The sequence below is a fragment of the Mytilus galloprovincialis genome, chromosome 1, assembly GCF_965363235.1.
Source record: "Mytilus galloprovincialis chromosome 1, xbMytGall1.hap1.1, whole genome shotgun sequence".
NCBI classification, from domain to species: Eukaryota; Metazoa; Mollusca; class Bivalvia; order Mytilida; family Mytilidae; genus Mytilus; species Mytilus galloprovincialis.
The window spans coordinates 92943546-92961216 of NC_134838.1; the positions used below are offsets into that span (position 1 = coordinate 92943546).

Below are 17671 nucleotides of genomic sequence, written 5' to 3' on the forward strand. Positions count from 1 at the left end.
CTTTTACGAATAAAACCCTGCAACTCAGAAATGTAAAATCTAAAATTCATAAAAATCGAAAAGGAGCTTATGTAAATATATATAAACAATTCACCAAAGTTTCATGCATATTGGTTGAAGCGTTTTTGAGTTAATGTCCTACATGTTGACGACAGACGGAAAGACAGAGGATCAACAGTATACTATAATACGTCTCATAAACGGGTGTATAAAAAGTATTGTGTATACTTAGTTTCATAACATTTGGTTGAGGCGAAATACAACAATTCAGAAATTTTTCTAAGGGGACTGATTGATTGTTGGGTGTTTTAACACAACTTTTAAGTGCCACATTTGGGCTAATTAGTTATGGTAATAAGTATTTTGTACATGTTTCAAAACATTTGGTTGATGCAAACTAAAGTTTAAAGAACGGAAACAAAACATTTAGGTAATTTTTCCATTCGTTTAGGGGCATTAAAGTGACACAACCAAAATTCAGACTGCTACAGCGGCGGCTTAATAAAAATTGTAGTAAACACCTCTGCAGTGTCAGGTTACATGACTTAGAAAGTTGATTTTTTATATTAACTTCTTATTTAATTTAACAGATCTGTGGTGCTCAAAGAATCATTTCAGTTTTAAAGGGACAATAACATGAATAATTGTTGATGATGCAATTCAGGACGACAGACATTCAAGTAACTCTCCAACAACTATTGTTGCTGGCAAGGCAATAAGATATAAATTCTGCATTTTTTTCTTTTTTATTCACTCATTTTTTTGCAAATAAGTCTTTTCACTAAAATGATTCCTGGAAATTATGACATGCCAACAAAATGTTTAATAGCTGATCAGATCTGTCAGTGTAACAAAAAAAAAATAACAGTTTGAACAACTACCAAAAACTATCACATTTGACATGGGATTTCCACCCCCTCTTTGATGAGCAGTCAAGGTCACACTGATAAATTATCAAAACAATATACATCAAACGAGTTAGTGTTTGCACATGTGATTGAATGTAAACGTCAATGAAATTTTCAAAGTATTTTTTGATGGTCAAATATAAAAAATACTTTGTAAAAAATTAGCCATCTATTGTTCAATTTATAAATATTCCTAGGTTAACATTGTCATTAAAGTCCCATTTTACGCTTCAATGATTCTGGCATCTCTGGTGGTGGTGGACGTGGAAGTCTGAAGTATACCTTAACAGAATCATAGATGAACCACTGTAGTGCTGTTAGTGTACCAATCATGATGATTCTGGGGAATAAGCCCTTCCACATTCCTAAAATAAAATTTAAAAAAAATGATATCAGACTCAAGACTTCTTTTGAACCCAAGTTTTACTGTGTATATTGATGTGTGTTTGTTATTTTCACATTGGCTACAGGTACAGGGGGAGGGTTGAGATCCCAAAAAACATGTTGGGTACAGGATTTTCTCGCTGTATTGAAAACCCATTGGTGGCCTATGGCTGTTTTCTGCTCTTTGGTCAAGATGTTGTCTCTTTGGCGCATTCCCTTTTTCAATTCTCAATTTTATTTATTAAAAAAAAAATTATACTTTACCAACTTGCAATTAAATTTTACATCCTCTACTGAAACATGTTAATTCTGTTGAGAGCATTAGTGTATTGGAGTAAGGATATGCTATATTTTTATCACTGGCCATAAAATTCTGCAGTTTTTTGTGTGCATTGTGTTATTTAAAGAGGTTTTACAGGTGAACATGATTGGAACTTTTTTATTCTGATAAATTTCTAATATTTGTAAAATTGTAACAAAGCTGCACATACTATAACTATCATGCAAACAATCTAATACTAATAAAGTGTCTTCCCTCTCAGTATGTACCTATCACTATCACATTGGATTTTCCTTTTGTCTCATTTTATCATTGTAATATGACTTTGTTTTTTACATGTAATGTTAGATGAGATGTGATTTATACCAATTGTTTTCTTATCACAGAAATTAAACTCACCCATGAATCCCAGATCCTTAGCAATATCCATAAAGTTGCTTCCCTTAGCCTGGTTGAGTTTGGATACAATGGTGTCAGCAGGATGAGACACAATAGCACAGAATACACCAGCTGAAATACAAAAATAAACAGTTTAAAATAAACTATGTCAATACAACTGCTTAAAGAAAGTATTCATAGTCTTTCTAAATGAGAGATAACTCTTGATCAAATTCTTAAAACATTGGCTTGCTAACAGAACTTTTGTGTATACTGTAAACCAACTTATTTTGGCGGATACTTTATTTCGCGTTTTACCCTTTCTAGACTATTTCACGGCTATTTTATTTCGCGATATTAGATTAACTTGATGTAGTTTAATAAGGAAAGATCCAAGATTTACATATTCACAACGATTTATATTCGCAATATTTTTCTACTCGCGAAAATAAGTTGGTTTATAGTATAACAAGAGTGCACACACTGAAATGTCTCGCCTTCTTTACTATGTTGATAGTCCTAAGTATAAAGCGTTATTACAACTGTCACATAAACTTCACATTAAACAAGATAGTTAAACAAAGACCAATGAACCATGAAAATGAGGTCAAGGTCAGATGAACCATGCCAGGCAGACATGTACAGCTAACAATGCTTCCATACAACAAATATAGTTGACCTATTACTTATAGTTTAAGAAAAATAGACCAAAACAAAAAAAACTTAACACTGTCCAATGAACCGTGCAATTGAGGTCATGGTCAAATAAAACCTGCGGGACTGACATATAGATCATAATATATTTCCATACACCAAATATAGTTGACCTTTGGCATATAATATTAGATAAAAAGATCAAAACTTAAAACCTTAACTTTGACCACTGAACCATGAAAATGAGGTCAAGGTCAGATGACATCTGCCCGCTAGACATGTACACCTTACAATCATTCCATACAACAAATATAGTAGACCTATTGCATAAAGTATGAGAAAAACAGACCAAAACACAAAAACTTAACTATAACCACTGAACCATGAAAATGAGGTCAAGGTCAGATGACACCTGCCAGTTGGACATGTACACCTTCCAGTCCTTCCATACACCAAATATACTAGCCCTATTGCTTATAGTATCTGAGATATGGACCTGACCACCAAAACTTAACCTTGTTCACTGATCCATGAAATGAGGTCGAGGTTAAGTGAAAACTGTCTGACGGGCATGAGGACCTTGCAAGGTATGCACATACCAAATATAGTTATCCTATTACTTATAATAAGAGAGAATTCAACGTTACAAAAATTCTGAACTTTTTTTTCAAGTGGTCACTGAACCATGAAAATGAGGTCAAGGACATTGGACATGTGACTGACGGAAACTTCGTAACATGAGGCATCTATATACAAAATATGAAGCATCCAGGTCTTCCACCTTCTAAAATATATAGCTTTTAAGAAGTGAGCTAACACCGCCGCCGCCGTAGCCGACGCTGCCGGATCACTATCCCTATGTCGAGCTTTCTGCAACAAAAGTTGCAGGCTCGACAAAAATCACTTACAGGAAGGTATTTATAGCTGAACTGTTGATTTTGAATTGTGAAATAGTCTGGTTATTATGAACTGTTGAGAGACTAAGTTGGGACAAAATGAAGGGATTGCCATTGTAAAATATCACAATGTTTGTGAAGTAACTATTGTAGTATTTTGTGATACATGTAAATCGTATAAGACCTTTATTCAATCTTGTATTAAGAGAAAGTCAAAATTTGTATTGTCTTTCATGTTGCCCTTAACCCTTTCACCAATAGCTGCCCAGACAGAAGCTACTCTGAGACAATGGCTTCCACTGCTACTATTACTCAAGTGGGAGATCTTCATAATAAATGTCAATAAAAACTTATCTGTAGTTATTTGTGTCTTTATTTCATTCACTAACACCATGTTCACAGTTTTGTTCATGTTTTGATAATTTTTTCTTCATAAAATATTCAAACTTTCAAATTTTCAGCATTATCTGGGCCTAAAATAAAATTTCATTTGTTTGGCATTGCCGCCCGACCCACTGAAAAACTTGCCGCCCAAATAATTTTATTTGCGTTTCAGAAATTATTTTTTTTTTATTTAAAAAAAATCGAAATTGTGCCGGAATTTGATCGTATCCGCCGAGTTTGTTCCTGACTTTACTTATTTCAAATCACGATCTTAAAAGCGCTTGCCTTACACCGTATTGGGAGCAAACATTTAAATGACATGGAATAGAAAAAGTCTGCCAAAAGTAATGTCAAAGAGGCCGGCAGGGGAAAGCATCTCCCTATGCTGCAATGCATTGGTTAATGGAGATGGATTTTATAAAAAATCAAATTTTCAGCTATTCTTTGAAAGAAACGTTCTGAGAGACCTTGAAGAGGACTTAAATTCTATCTTTTGTAAAGCAGAAACAGATGATTTCTGCTTAACTTTGTCGCTTCATGAGATAGAAGTTTTTCTCCGGGACATCACAGAACAAATATGCGTGGCTCTTACATTTGTTGAACTTATTAAATATTTGAAATTTATTATTGACAAATTTTCCCTTGAACCAGAGAACAAAGTATCTACTATAGTCAGAACCACAATGATGCATTCAAGATAATTATGGCTGTAAGCACCAAAGCTTAAAGACCAAAATGGTCCCAGATTTACAGGTTTATAGTAGTTTTGTACCAGTAGATGCTAGCCTGGTACAAAACATACATATTTTAAAGACTAGCATCTTCTGTCAATTGAAGTACTTCCCCCTTTTCTTGCCTTTCTTCTTAACATGAATAAGATAATTCTTAAAACATAAAAGATACTGACAGAAACATATTTATAAATGTATCTAGTGTACTAGTGATGAATAAAATCCCCTCCTTTTCCACAATTCTAAGGGCTCATTAATTTATCTGTATTCATGTAATGCATGTCCAGATTTCTGTTAATCAAACAGGCATTACAACCCATAATTTATTTATCTGCAAAAATTGTCTGTCCTGCAGCATATTTCCATTTTGAATTTATCATACGTTTTAAACTTAGCCCTGAAAAACCTTGCACTTGTATTATCACCATGTCTATTTGTGTCAACCTTCCAAATTTTTAATATTTTGCTATCCTAATTTGGTACAGGTCCTTTATCCTCAAAACTTATCAGGGGCAGTAGGCGTGTTTGTATGGTAGTTCGTCACATCTTGCATGTATGATTACTGGCCTCTAGGTATTGGTTTGAGCCCTAGTTGGGCAGTTGCAAAATTAAGGTTTGATTTTCATGTCATATGTGATAAGGTTAGTCAGTTTCCTCCCGCAGGTTGGCGTTTTCCTTCAAGTACTACGGTTTAGTACACCACTAAAACTGACTGCCATGAAATTATTCATATGGTGTAGAAAGTGATGTTTATAAAACCAAAGCAAACAATCAAAGTTTTAAATCTTTGTCCATTTGTACAAGGAGCCGTAGTGGTTGAGCCATTTAACTTATAGTAATTTTACCAAACTGTGACCACAACTTCAAGATGTGACATGTACATCAGGCCTCTGTTCAATGGGCAGTCCCACAATAAAACTTCAATTTTCACGTCATACATTTTATATGGTTAATTTGTCAGTTTCCTGCCTCAGTTCTGTGTTTTTTTCTGTGTACTTTGGTTAACTCTGCCAATAAAACTTACTGTCTTACATGAAATTATCCATATGATGTAGAATGTGACATTGACTGTTGACCCCTTTCAAATAAACCACCAGCATATACACACAACAATGCTGCAATGCTTTATACAACATTGATCTAGATACTTCATGATTTACATGTATAAAGCTTTTAAATGTAAAAAAAAAAAAAAAAAATCCCTACCTACCTACCCACCTGCTGATAGTGTGGGTCGGCAATGCCAAACAAACAATTTTTTAAGGGTGGCCCTAGTAAAAATTCTAAAAATTCTGTCTTTGACCCAAAATCGTACTTTTTTTTAACCCAAAACGGCAAAATTTTTAAAAATTTAATGAGGCTGTACAAATTCCTTACACGGAATGATGTCCAGTCCAAGTGATTTGTACATAAAACGACATTTTATGTAAAAAAAAGTATACTAGTTTGGCTTCAATTCTTCCATATTCTTTCTAAAAAAATGTTCCCTCATTTCAAATTCACGTAAATTCCGTAAATTTCCTCTGATTTTGACACGCTTTTCAACAAACGGAAGCGCCATGTTTACACTTTCATCCGGGTATTCAAACAAAGAAAGATAACTTGTTTTTGCACTGTTTTTAGCAGGAAATATAAAAGAGGTATTCTGATCCCCGTAAAACGGGACTCATCATTAGCTGTCAGAAGCGTGAATCCTGGTAAACGGGGACTCATCGGCGAAAGGGTTAAGGCTTTAGAATTTTCAGCATTATACATGTATGTTTTAAGTGTAATGTGTTATGAGATAATATGATTTTCAATATTGAAAAAAGACAACATATTATAGTTATATTCACTTTCAAATTCAAGAATTTCAATATCATAGTACAAATGTTATATTATCTATTGTACATATTGTGCTAAAATTGTCCCACGGACTAGAAATCGATTAGGTAACTAAGGTTTAGTGAATTTGAATTGATTGAACTTTTTCATTTCCCTTTTGGACAAATTTGTCTGGACTTTCAAAAGCAGACTACTGAGTGTCACTACTTGAAAAATTGTATCCTACAAACTAAATCTATAAGTGTACATGTGCATCTCATTAATATGACCAAAAAAAGTTTAATAAATGCCTTGTTACACTTAAAACTGACTTATAACCCCCTTTTTACTTACCAATATAACCAGCTAAGAAGGTGACTGTGAGTTGTTCTGCCTTGTTACATTCAACTCTTGGTTTGGGAACTACATATTTATACAAGGCTTCTACTGTTCTCTCAAAACAAGCAAATTTCATCATTGTATATGGGATCTGTCTGCACCATAAAGGCACCAGTCCTTTGTAAAATCTGTATAAAAAGAAGACATACATATATATACAATGTTATTTGTTATAGAGGTTTACTCATCATAAGTTTAACAATGCTTATTTTTTCACAGTATGTTACATTGTATTATATTTAAGTACACAGTTATTCTGTTACACCGTTCCGTAATTTATATAGTTCGTTTGATTATATTCTTAATCTATTTATGTGTTCCAATCTAGGAGGATTATTCATCTTTAATGTTAAAACATCGTACAGTCTCTACCTTTCCCTCTCTCACAGGTATCCGTTACATGAAAACTGCAAGGTTATAACGATCACGAGGAACATTTCGTCGAGACGTCATCTTGGACACAATTCGTGGCCAACCATAGAGTGAGTAAATTCTACAACATTGTATTTGAACACTTCAAATTGCTCTCTACATATTTGAACCTTTTCTCCGTGAAATACCTGAAATTTAACTGTTCTTGAAAGTACAACATTTTCTCGCTTCAACGGACTGTGCTATCTATTACTTTTGACATTTCGTTTTGATAACATTAATTGAACACATTGTAAAATTGTATTTTATTGGTTTTTCAGCTTTTTACCATTTGTTAGATTGACTCTTGATTAAAGTATCAGCACCTGATAGTCTTTTCTGCTTGAGCCCAATCGTCGGTTATACTTAGTGGTCAGGCCATTACAACAGTGATGACTATTTTTTCTGAGATTCATTCCAATATCAAGTAAAATGAACAAATGTATCAGAATACTGTTTTTGGTTTTTGAGATATATGCCCAAAACTGCATTTTTTTACCCTGAATGTATGTTCTATTTTTAGAAGCAGCAACCCATTTGTTGATGGATCAAATCCCCAGATAACATTTTTAAACAAGATATCCTATGCAACATTTATAAAGTTTGATAACATTTCACCCAGTAGTTTCAGAGAGAAGTTTTTTTAACGTTATAAATAACAGCAACAGTTGCCAAGTGATGACAAAGATCATCACTGAAAAAAATTGAAAGATCTAAGATCTCAGACATTGTCAGCGTAGAAATGTTGCAAGTAAATAATTTTTAAGAAGAAATCTATGTTAATAGTTATGTGTTTCCATAATTATTCATTTTTCAGCAAAATTTTTATTTTGAAGCATTCTGATGAATCAGGGATAAGCTATTTCATTCTCATAGCAAAATGGACTTATCATTTGAAATATATAGGATGCAAATATATCAATACATCTTTAAAACATGCATACATAAATGTGTGTTGGAGTAAACCTATCAAATATTCACTTCTAATGCTGCAAACTTATTGAAAAAGTCATGACAGAAGTTTCAGCATTAAATTTTAAAAATCCAACAAGATAATGGATGTGTTATTAATATCTAAATCTACATCACTGTGTATGTACATAGTTATCAAACCAACCCGTTAACTCCTTCTTCTTTTAATATCCTTGGGAAACCTTCTCTCAGTGTTGTACTCCAGCCTGCCTGTGTTTGGATTCTGACTTTACAAGCTTCCATTGGACATAGAGCAATGTCAGCAAAGAATTCAGCTGATGCACTGGATATCAGGTATAATGATGTTCTCCATAAAAAGCAATTTTCCTATTCAATATAAGGCAGTAAATATTTGTGTTTGATTCAAATATGTATCAATTGCTCTTGTGAGAATCTCTCAAAGTCTACAATAATCTACTTAATAATACATGATTTATAGTTAATCATATTTTTTTCTCTCTCATTCAATTAAAAATGATCTTCTATTTCATTGGGTTTTGTCTCTGAAATGCATTTATAATCCACACTGAATGTAAATCTATATGAATGAAATATATATGTATGAAAAAAATACTAATAATATTTATATCCATTTTTCTATCATTTGTTCTAAACAAAAATTGAAATACATTTTTTTTCACATGTTTTACAGGTGCATTTTGCCATTTAGAACATATAAATAATGTTTTCTGTGATAACCACTGTTAAAGTGTGTCTTTAACTACAATGTATGCATTTAGTGGTTGTATCCTTGATCTCTTCTATATATTTGTAAATCTATTGCATGCTTTTCTTTTTAATTCAATAAGTATAAACTGGAAGATGTGTAGGAATTTTGGCATTGTCATGGGTGAAGCAACATTCATATAATTTGGTAGTATTCACTGATTAAAAAAACAAATGATATGCTAAAATGGTATTCCAAAATACATTTATATGTATAAAGTGTCTAGGTGTTCTGGATCCTTGGGCATTGGCCTGCCTTTGCCTTTTCAAACTTACTTTTCACCTTTTTTCACAATGTAAGAACAAATGTAAATTGTGTTCAATAATTTTATAATAAATGTCAATGTACATGTATACTGTAAATTGTGTATAAATATTCAATGTGAAATCTTCATTGTTTTTAAATATATTAAATTTTCTCAATTTTTAAAGCCACTGTACATTCTTCACAAAATCATGTACATAGTTCTGTTCATACCTCTCCTAATAAGTTTCCATAAAATATCTTGAAGACTTCATAGAATCCAAATTTGCAAATTCCTTGCATTGAATAACCAATTAAAGTTGGAGCCCATCCTTTAGTCAGTTCCAAAGCACCTCCTTCTTTGATAGATACTTTGAAGCCTTTGATGATACCACCATATTTTTCAGGTTGTACTTGAATTCTACATTTAACCAAATCAAGTGGCACTACAGCTGTGTGTGTTATGCCGCAACTCAATAAACCACCAAAACCACATAAGGCATAGTACTTGTTAGATCCAAATTCACAGCTGGTCTCCTCTGAAATAAAGTCAAATGTTATTTTGAGAATTTTTCCAAAACACCTTCTATTTTTCTGCCAAGACTTCAAAGCCAAAGGCATACATATGATTCTTCCTTTTCAGACCCTCTTCCTTCCCTCCCGTTAAAATTTGAATCTTCTGCTTTTTGAAAATGTCAACCTTGTAAAATTTTCACTACATGTTTTTGTTTACAAAATCGAAAGGGACAGAGAAAAAGTCAGAGAAACTAGAAATTGATAGGGGAAAATTCCAAGAAAAACAGAAGTTTCCTATTGTCTCGGAGGTAAAATGAGGTTGTAAAAAAGTTAAAATCAGCCTGAGGTGTTAAGAATTAAACTGTATATATATGTTACAGTAAATAGGTGAAATTAGGAATTACATGTAATCACTAAAATTTAGGGATTACATGTAATTCCTGATGCACTTAGTAAATACATGTAATTCCTGAAACCGCCCAGTTATTACCAGTAATTACTAATTTTAAAACGAATTTTTACAGCTATTTACTAACCGTTGAAAACAACATTTATTCTTCTATTCTTGTAATACTTTGAGCAAAAAATGCTCATCTGCACAATAGAATGTGATTCAATAATATCAGTTTGAAAAATAAAAGACAAACATAATGCACCCTTGCTAAATTTAAACATATTTGAAAATATCTATTTGATTTTTTTGGAAATGTTTTATTTCTGTGATACGTTATTAAACCTTTACATGTACTGTACATTTGCTATGCAAAGATCTTTTTTAAAAACACATATGAAACTGCGTCAATTAACTGAACTATCGATGCGGTCTATAATTGTTTTGCAGGCAAATTTTATTTTAAAACTCACAATCTAACACAAAAGATGATAAATCTAAACACAAAAAAAAAGAATAACCTAAAAAAATTGCCACGGAATCTGTTAAGGAATCGTAGCTATCACCTTTCTATGTTGTGATGTTACACTATTGTTCCAGATAAGGGAGAAGGTTTGGTACCTTCAAACGTTTACTCCCGCTGCAATTGTTTTCACCTGTCCTAATAGTTATCAAAGGTACATGTACCTAAGTCAGGAATCTGATGTTCAGTATTTGTCGTTTGTTGATGTGGTTCATAAGTGTTTCTCATATTTTACATATTAGACCGTTGGTTTTCCCGTTTGAATTGTTTTACACTAGTATTTTTTTGGGCCCTTTATAGCTTGATGTTGTTGTGAGACAAGGCTCTGTGTTGAAGACCGTACGTTGACCTATAATGGTTTACTTTTATAAATTGTGACTTGGATGGACAGTTGTCTCATTGGCACTTACTTATACCACATTTTCCTTTATCTATTAAACAAATTCAAGTATGTGAAAATATTCAGATATAAAGATGATGCTTATGATTTCAATACAATTACCGCTTTTCTACCTTGCTCAACTCAGTGTTTCCGAGTTTCAAAAAAGTACTGTTATAAATCATTATCAACAGTACTCTTACATGTCTTAAGTAACAAAACCCACCAACAACGTCAATTACATTACCATCAAAATACCATTCTTCTTCTACCCTTACATAACCACCTAGATTCTAAATAACATCATTTGTGTGATGGAATTGTTAAACTCCATTTACAAGTGTACAATAAAATTGAAAATGGAAATGTGACAAAGAGACAACAACCCTACCAAAGAGTTAAAAAAAAACAGCCACTGGCCAACAATGGGTTGGTGTTTTAAATTTTATCATAGTACCTTTTACAGAATCAGAAAACAATTGTATCATCGGCATACTTAAATAAATACAATTCCTGTACATCATAAGGCGATTTACCATTGCTTAAAAATTCCCTTTCAAAATCATTCACATACAATGCAAATCCTGTTTTATATTTTGTCTCTCTTGAAGAAATATTTGAAGTGATCAAGAATTCCTAATGAATATTAATCCAGAAAAGTGCTTCGGACACCCGAGATTTATAAAATTCACTTTTTTATAAGGGTTCTTGAATTATGTCAAAGATATTAAAACAAAAATATCAAGTTAGTAAATTATAAAATAGCTGTAAAAATGACAAAATAAATCAGTGATTACCTGTAATCACTAAACCAATCAGTAAATACATGTAATTACTAAATTGACTAGTAATACAGGTATTTACTGAATTGGTTAGTAATTACATGTAATTCCTGATTTCATCTTTTTACTGTAACATATATACAACAATAAGGCCAAAATAAAAAGATTGTATGTTTGCCCAAACGCGACCGACCCAAAATAAACCCGCCGACTCAAATTCTTTTTTTGACGTTTTTTGGAAGAATTTTTTTTTTCGGATTTATTTTGGGTCCGCTCCGTCATCGTACAAAACTTACTGTTTGTCGTCTTTGCGTTTGAAAGTAACCGTGAATAAGATTAAAAGAAAGCTTATTGTGACGCAGTTAAGCGATATTCGATGTTCTCTGTTTTTATCTTCTGATTTAACGAACGTAAAGAAGTAAAACATGTGAAGTTGCAGAGTTTTTTTATGCTTTAGTTGTTTGTACTACCAAACCCTTACCTATATGCTCAATGTTAATTTCATCGTGTTATCGAATATCTGATAAGAATATTCAGGTAGATTTGTTCAAAACCATGTGCAATCGAATATTTTCAATGTTATTCTGACAGGAAATGGATCCGGAAGTTGCGAATTTACAATCTTGCAAGAAGATTTTGTTTTTACTGAATAAAAAGGAATTATTTCTTGATAAATTGTTGTCTTTAATTATAATCTTCCTTTATCATGTAAATTAGATGCCCTTTTATTCAAATAGTTCAAATTTACAAGTCTCATTAGACAGTCAGTACGTTGCTGTTTGGGAGAATTTGATAAAACTATAATTGCTCACAGAATCAGAAATATAATCTTAACTGAATGTAACTCCTTCTGAATAATTTATTGCAATATATAAATATAAATCCCTTTTGACAAGAGAAATCTGACTTTTGTCAGAAATATTTTTTCACATGTGCAAAAGTAAAAACATGTAAGGGAGCTACCATTTGATTTTTATGGGGGGGGGGGCTAGGATGAAAAATTTTGTCCTGCATTTTTTTTTAGTTGTAATCTCTGTCCTGCCTTTTTATTTTTCACTCTATTTGGTCCTGCCTTTTTTTTTTTATTAGTTTATCTTGACTTTTTTTACCTAAATTGTCATCCTGCCTTTTTTTTTTTTTTGCAAAGTCTCATCCTGCCTTTTTTTTTTACTCAAAACTCCTGTCCTGCCTATTTTTTTCAAATTTCATCCTAGCCCTCCCATAAAAATCAAATGGTAGCTCCCTTATGGACGCCATATTGGATTTTTATACAATTTGTGAGGAAGCCTCTAGAACCATGTCCTAAAAAAGTCTTCAGAAAACGTTAACTTTATGCAATTATATTTGATCAATAATGATTAATTTCAAAAATTTAAAGTTGATTATTTAAAGAAATAAAATTATAACAAATACGTTTTTAGTTTGGAGATTCTACAGAACATGCTTTGATCTATTTATAGCCAAATTAGTTTACCTGTCAGTGTGTGATAATGTAAAATATAAATTTGTTTTCAAAACATAAAAAAAAACACAAACTAAGGATGGTAGATAATAAATCATATAAATATTTTAGGACATTTAATCTATTTTAATAGAAATAGGATTTAAAAACTGCAAACAAATTTAATCATTACATAATCAGCTGATATTTTTTTTACACAAACATCGTGTTGATGGAACTGTTGAAAATCACTTCACAAATCCAACAGCCCTTTCAAACAGTTAGCAATTGTCAGGGTTACAAACATCTCAGGATACAAATCATATAGTAGACTAATTTATTTATAGAGGTTTTAAATTCATGGCTTTTGGTTGTCTCTACAAAGGTTTGACAGAGAAAAAAAAGATATACTGTTTTAAGATCTTTTAATATTTTCATGCAAATTCGGATAAAAAAAAAAAAAAAAAAAAATTTGCCTACCTACATTTGTACCTAACGACACCCAGTCATCATGGGTCGGGTATGGGCAAACTGAAATATTTTTAATTGTGGCCTAAATCGAAGATAATAGGCAATTACATTTTTTGTACCTGGTGATCAACTAACTAGTTTAAGACACAAGCCTGGTTGATTAAAAGTGAAATACTGACAAAGGATTAAATTGACTAATTGTACAAGTTGTATAAACAATGATTTATTTGATGCTGTTGAGAACATGGAACATTTACTGAACCTCAAAGACAAATGAAATCAACTCAAATATGATATTTATGGCTCGTTTTCTATCCAAGCCAATGGAATACCTTACCTATATAAGTATAGTTCACTAATAGTTGTCTTGGACTATTCTAAAATTTTAGAATTTGACAAAATGCAAACCATATTTTATCACATGGCATTGTCAGTTTGTTTTAGATTTATGAGTTTGACTGTCCCTTTGGTATCTTTCGTCCCTCTTTTATCATCAAATACCCCAGCAGCAAATAAAAGAAGACCAAGTATCTAGCCAAATTCAACTCTGCCTGGAGATCTGATTTCAAATGGTGCAGATCCAGTACCAAGGGTCAAGACCATGCTTACTTAAGTTACTACACTTCATGCAAAGCTGACTATGGTTGCCCTAATGACTGGACCAAACTTATGGAGACCGCTACAAACAGCAAGCCTACAACTCTATCAATTTAACACCTTCTGGTACAAGCATGTTCAGTAATGGTACCAAAGTTGACAATGTAGCTTAATAAGAGATACTTTTTGCCAACCATGTATGATGGCTGATCACTTTATCTTGAATTATATATAATGAATAAAATTTGAAAACCCCTCATCTTTTATTTTTAACAAGTAAAAATGGATATGCGGGTGTTTAAAGGTATCGAATTATTGTTCCTTTAACCAAAAAAAGGAAGATATGCAGTTTAAACACACAAAAAACATTGCATACATAGATACAGGTTGATAAAAAATCTCCAGTTATGAGACCAAAACTCCAGCTGAAAATTTCCAAATCTCCATTTGTAGCTTGACAACTCTGTCACATGTATGCAAAGGCAGGAAACATATCTTTTCTATTTCGTTTTGCCTTAGAAAAGTGACTATCTATAACTTTGCCACTGTTGTCGTTAGTGTTGTTCCGATGATCGGAATAAGTCGGAAATCAGTTGGTTGGGCCTCACGATGTCGATAATCGATTGGGATTTTGTTCAATCGATTGTCGCTATAGTTTCCGGACTTTTTGCGTATCAACTTCCGGTCCGTTTGCGGTTTGAATTTTATTTGCTCAGTCAAACAAATTGCAACAAAAAATATCAGTGGATGACAATAACAATGTCAAACATCCTATAATTAAAGACAAAACCATTTTTTCCCCTTTAAAACATGACAAAAGTATTGACTATATATATACAGATTGATCTTTAAAATAAATAACTTTGTATGAAATACTCTCTCAATACCGGATACTTGTTACTTGAGAGCGTACATGAAATCCTTCAGATTTTAGACAAAATAATTTCTTTACTTCATTAGAGCGTGTCGCAAATTGCCTTTTATTAATGTTTTATCCATTAGTAGCGTCAAAAGCGTCATATTCCTTCCCAAATTGCTTGTCAAACATCGTTTATGTTTGTAAATTTTCTGAAATTTGTCCGCCATTGAAATACATTAGAATCACGGATCGGATACGGTTCAACTATGTAATAATTCCGCATTTTTGCAATTATAAGTTCAGACGCTCGCTTGACACAATTGACAGAAAAATGATGATCATAAAGTGAAAAAAAAGCATTCTACACGAATTAACAGACATTGGCTGGATCCTCTTTGTTTACTGTATATATTTCAATGCAAATGCATTGTTTTATTTTTTTCTGTTAATCTTAAATTTCTTAAAGTAAAATACTTTATATATATCTTTTCTTACTGTGAAACATTCAAATGTTTATACTGCTAAGTTATTGAAATTATAATGTGAGTTACACCATTGAAATTTAGAAAAGTTAGTGTCACTCTTGGTAATTAATGTTGTAATTATGAGATAAAATATGTTCAATCTGAATCTGGATTCTAATTAATTCATTTTTATAATTGCTAAATAAAATATGAAAAGGAAACAGAAGATCAAATATTAACATATAAAACTCTGCAATGAAATGGAATATATATACACATTAGACATGACCAATGAGACTAAAATGCATGATTTCATTTAAAAAAAGGGCTAAGTATTCTGATGCGATTATAACCGATAGTCGGTTGGTTGCTGTCAAACGATTGTAATAGATAATCGGTTGGTAATTTCAACCGATTATCCAACACTAGTTGTCGTGTTGACCTTCACAATATGCATTTTCAATAATTCCAAGTATTCTGATTTTATTTGCATTGTAAATGTATATATTTAGGATATAAATTATATACCAGACAGGTAATTACAACTTATTAGGATTGGAAGAACCCTCAAGTGAGGGATCAGTATTATAATCTATGACTATTTCATATAAAAATTTTTATATACATTGGATAGATAGTTATTTCAAGTTTCTAACTGGGCAATGACTACTTCCAGTTTATCATAGGTGAAAGAAATATTCTATTATAACATTCATTCATAAATATAGTTTGCAACTAAAAAAATTAAACAAAATCACGAGTGTCCTTGAATCTGACAGCTGACCAAATTGCAAATGTAATTGTATCATGAAGATCTTTTACAATTTTGATGATTTAGGTCATTGGTAATTAATGAAATACAATATATGTCGCCTATAGAATGTGTTTCCTTGATTTACCTTTAGCAGATGCAGCGGCGATTGTTCGTGTTTCGTTCACTTTGAAACCTTCACATTTAGCCTGATGGAAAGGGCTGCTGAACGGGTTGTTTTTCACCGCGTTGGAGATTGCTTCCATCATTTTGACCTGAAATATACATGAATATTATATATAGACTTGTCGTTTGAAATTTTGATCAAAGTTTTACTACAGTTAAGATTTAAATTGACAACCGGCGTTTTGTCCTCTTACCGTTCTGGCGTGTTGCGACGGAAAGGACTGATAAAAGGTCAAACAGGGCTAAATTCTTCATACAGTTGTGATTGGACGGTGCTATTGTGACGATATCGTCTGGTTCCCTGTTGCATCCATAAAAAAGTTTAATAATTGATGATTTTGCTATGTATTATTATAATTTATATAAAAATTTTCAACAATTTAGTGTTGGGAGTCGTTTGTGAATGGAGCTAATTTTATAAAGTTGTTGAATCCAATATATTCTTCAAGTAAAATAATTCGATGCTCAACATATGAAAGTCTACAGTTCGTCTAACCAGAGACATATATATGTAACGGTTTATTTCTTCCTCTGTAATATTTGATCCTGAGGATAATTTGTCCCGGTAATTTTTTTCCAGGCATGGTATTTTACAGGTTGATTTTTTCCAGAGGAGTGAAAATCTATCTGTGTTATGTGGATAGTATGTACCGGTATATATTTGCCGTACTATATTTCACAGAACTGTGTGAAATAGAGTCCCATTAACTACTATATAAGTTACTCACAATCAATATATACCTGACTATAATTATAAAATGTTTCACAAAGGTAGACCAAATTTGCATAATTCATCAAAGGGAGGTAATTATGAGCAATTTATATTTTATAGATATTAATATAATATATTCTGAATCTATTTTATAGTGAAATTTTTCCTTGAATCTTATTTTTTATATAAAAAGATGACTTACAACTTGATTTAATAAGACAGATAACATTTCACAGGTAAAAACTATCTAGCTGTTATGCATGCTTTTGTTCCAATATATTGTTATACTATGATTTATTTGATTTCCATATAATCAACAACTACATGTCTGTCCCCAGACAAAACTATTTATATAGTTAAATATCATCATAATCAAATTCTTCTTTTACTGTTAACAGTAGTAATGCAACTACATTTCTACCTTACTTT

At 32.0% G+C, this 17671-nt stretch overlaps 1 protein-coding gene across 1 annotated transcript; it reads right to left on the reverse strand.

The window, feature by feature from the left end:
• Nucleotides 1-800: 800 nt before the first annotated feature.
• On the reverse strand, nucleotides 801-16805 carry LOC143045026 (solute carrier family 25 member 3-like). Its single transcript, XM_076217309.1, has 7 exons — nucleotides 16725-16805; nucleotides 16493-16619; nucleotides 9405-9709; nucleotides 8346-8527; nucleotides 6773-6945; nucleotides 1972-2082; nucleotides 801-1273 (listed from the first exon to the last, which is right to left on the reverse strand). Exons 2-7 carry the CDS (start codon nucleotides 16611-16613, stop codon nucleotides 1119-1121), a joined length of 1047 nt encoding a protein of 348 aa, XP_076073424.1. The 5' UTR covers nucleotides 16614-16619; nucleotides 16725-16805; the 3' UTR covers nucleotides 801-1118.
• Between the last annotated feature and the right edge of the window lie 866 nt (nucleotides 16806-17671).